Below are 3289 nucleotides of genomic sequence, written 5' to 3'. Positions count from 1 at the left end.
CTAAAAATATATAGAAAAAATTAGCCGGGCATGGTGGCGCATGCCTGTAGTCCCAGCTACTTGGGAGGCTAAGACAGTAGGATCGCTTGAGCCTAAGAATTTGAGGTTGCTGTGAGCTAGGATGACGCCACGGCACTCTAGCCCAGGCAAAAGAGTGAGACTCTGTCTCAAAAAAAAAAAAAAAAAGTATAGGAATACTTTGAAAACACAGTGCCTGTGCACAGAACTGACAGAGTCATCACCAAAAATCATTGCAAATAACAATAATCCAAGGGGAAAAAAATAAAGGATTTTCCACCTCCTGAAGTACTTTTTAACTTCTTTGGTATCAATGACCTACCTAGTGTAAGATCATATTCAAATCCCATTAACATTTTTGAATTGTTGAAAACATTTTGAATTCGGTGTGTGTCTAGGTACCTGCTATTTTCTTGATTTGTTTGCAGAGTTTGAGGATGATCACAGTTGCCTTTCTGAGGATGTAATTGGATAGCCACTTCTTTAGATTTTTCATCTGTTTTATTGCTAATTGGCAGAAAAAAATAGAAAAACTATCTTAATCATTTAAATTTCTGTCTTGAAAGAAATTAGTAACCTTCGTTTTGAAATTTAAGCTATAATTTGCCTCAAGTTCCTGATATCTTTGCAAGATGTCTAAAAGGAAAATCATAACCAAATCTCATCTTTCAATACCGAGTAAAACCTGGAATAGGAAATAATACCCAAACCACCCTATATATTGTGTCAGAAGACTCTTAAATTATTTGTAGACAGGCGTCCATGCCTTAAAAAAACACATTTCACAATTTCTAAAATAATTTGGATAAGTAAATATGGTTTATCCCCAAGATTTTCACACTTAAGCTTCACAACATAAGTGGCTTTGCACCACAATCTTACACAAGGCTTCCTTTTTCTCGTATAGTAAAGATATATATTCTGTTTTCTGTACAAGAAATACCCATAGTTGGGAGAGCAGCAGTGGCTGTCATGAAGGTAGACAAGAACTGACAGTTAAAATCAGCATTTAATCATTTTTTAATATCAGTAATAACAATTATGCATAACATAGCTGCTAACATTTTCTAACATTCATCATAAGCAAGGCACTGTGTTATGTAAGGTAGATACTATTATTATTTCCACTTCACAGGCGAGGAAAATGAAGTTTAAAGAGGATGAGTATCTTGCTTAGGGTCCCATAGCTAGTAAGTGACTGTGAACACACTGACCCATGCTCTCACCTGGTGTGCTACACTGCTTCTTGAGTTTTTTTAAATAAACACTTCATTTAACATCAATGAAATGATAAATAATACAATACCAGTGCCTTCAGATTTTATATATGAATTGGTATTAGGGATTTAAGAATGGCGGCACAGAGTTAACTCACTTCACCACTTATCATTACTTCCTCATCACTGGGTTACTCTTTACCCTCTCATGGAAATTAGGATGATAGCAGCTCTTCAGACAAAGAGGAAGGCTGTGAGTCAGCAGCCAGACTTTTCACAGGATGAGGAAGGCCAACTTGAGGTCCATGGAAAAGGCAGAGCAGAGGGATATATAACTAACCAGCTGGTGTGAGCTTCCAAGGAGTGGTGATTTAGTGGTTAGATAAGTAATGGTCTGAAAGTGGTGTTGGGTGGTGAGTGGTACGTAGGGTATGGGAGAATGTATAACCTCGGTGAGTATATGTTGAATAAATGGCTATCTGGTTGATTACTGGTGGTTAGTGCAAACACAGAAAAATGCAGGGAGCCTTTATAGAGCATGGCCTTCATAGTTTTATCATTCCAAGCAGCATACCAACAAAGACTTTATAATTTTATCTGACTGTGGACAAGTAAGCTGTGTTGTAAAGAAATGGGAATGAAAAAGAACCCGAATAGCCAAAGCAATCTTAAGCAAAAAGAACAAATCTGTAGGCATCACATTACCTGACTTCAAATTGTACTACAGGGCTACAGTAACCAAAACAGCATGGTACTGGTATAAAAGTAGAGATACAGACCAATGGAACAGAATAGAGAACCCAGAAATAAAACCATATAGCTATAATCAGCAGATCTTTGACAAAGCAGAGAGCAATATACATTGGGGAAAGGAAGCCCTATTCAATAAGTGGTTTTGAGAAAACTGGATAGGCATATGCAGAAGCATGAAACAGGACCCCTATCTTTTGCCATATGCAAAAATTAATTCAAGATGGATAAAGACCATAAAACCATAAAAATTCTAAAAGAAAACAAAGGAAAAACTCTTCTAAACATCAGCCCAGCCAAAGAATTTATGACTAAGGTCCCAAAGGCAAATGCAGCTACTACAAAAATAAATAAATGGGGCTTAATTAAATTAAAAGCATCTGCACAGCAAAGGAAATAATCAACAGAGTGAATAGACAACCTACAGAATGGGAGAAAATATTTGAAACTATACATCTGACAAAGGGCAAATATCCAGAATCTACAGAGAACTAAAATCAGCAAGAAAACAACAATCAACCCCATCAAAAAGTAGGTGAAAGACATAAACAGAAGTTTTTTGAAAGAAGGTAGACAAATGGCCAACAAACATACGAAAAAATGCTCAACATCACTAATCATCAGGGAAATGCAAATCAAAACTACAATGAGATACCACCTCACCCCTATCAGAATGGTCATTATTAAAAAATCAAAAAACAAAAGATGCTGGCATGGATGCAGAGAGAAAGGAATGCTTATACTGGGACTGCAAAGTAGTACAACTTTTATGGAACACAGTATGGAGATTCCTTAAAGAAATAAACGTAGATCCATCAATCCCACTGCTGGGTATCTACCCAAAGGAAAAGAAGTCATTTTATGAAGAAGACATCTGCATTTGAATGTTTATCACAGCACAATTCACAATTGCAAAGATGTGGAATCAACCTAAATGCCCATTAATTCATGAGTGGATAAAGAAAATGTGGTGTGTGTGTGTGTGTGTGTATATATGTATGTATAAAATACACATACACCCCATGAAGTACTACTCAGCCATAAAAAGAAACGAAATAATGTCTCTTGCAGCAACTGGGACAGAACTGGAGACCATTATTCTAAGTGAAGTATATCAGGAATGGAAAACCAAACACCACATGTTCTCACTAATAAGTGGAGCTAAACGACGGGTATACACGGGCACAAAGATATAAAGGACATTAGAAACCAAGAAGTGGGGAGGGTTGGAGAAGGGATGTGGGATAAAAACTTACCTATTGGGTACAATGAACATTATTCTGGTGACAGGTACATCAAAAGCC

General features: G+C 36.8%; 1 protein-coding gene across 1 annotated transcript in view; it reads right to left on the bottom strand.

Annotated features, from left to right (window-relative positions):
• The window catches only part of CR1 (complement component (3b/4b) receptor 1 (Knops blood group)), a 111120-nt gene that overhangs the window by 4088 nt on the left and 103743 nt on the right, over positions 1-3289 (bottom strand). The window contains exon 26 of the mRNA XM_012638797.1: positions 421-525. Coding sequence (XP_012494251.1) covers positions 421-525 — 105 coding nt within the window. The remainder of the gene's footprint in view (positions 1-420; positions 526-3289) is intronic.

Source organism: Propithecus coquereli, unplaced genomic scaffold (assembly GCF_000956105.1).
Source record: "Propithecus coquereli isolate 6110/MARCELLA unplaced genomic scaffold, Pcoq_1.0 Scaffold135, whole genome shotgun sequence".
Lineage (NCBI taxonomy): Eukaryota > Metazoa > Chordata > Mammalia > Primates > Indriidae > Propithecus > Propithecus coquereli.
The sequence above is the reverse complement of the archived record's forward strand: the minus strand, read 5'-3'. Positions and strand labels throughout refer to the sequence as shown.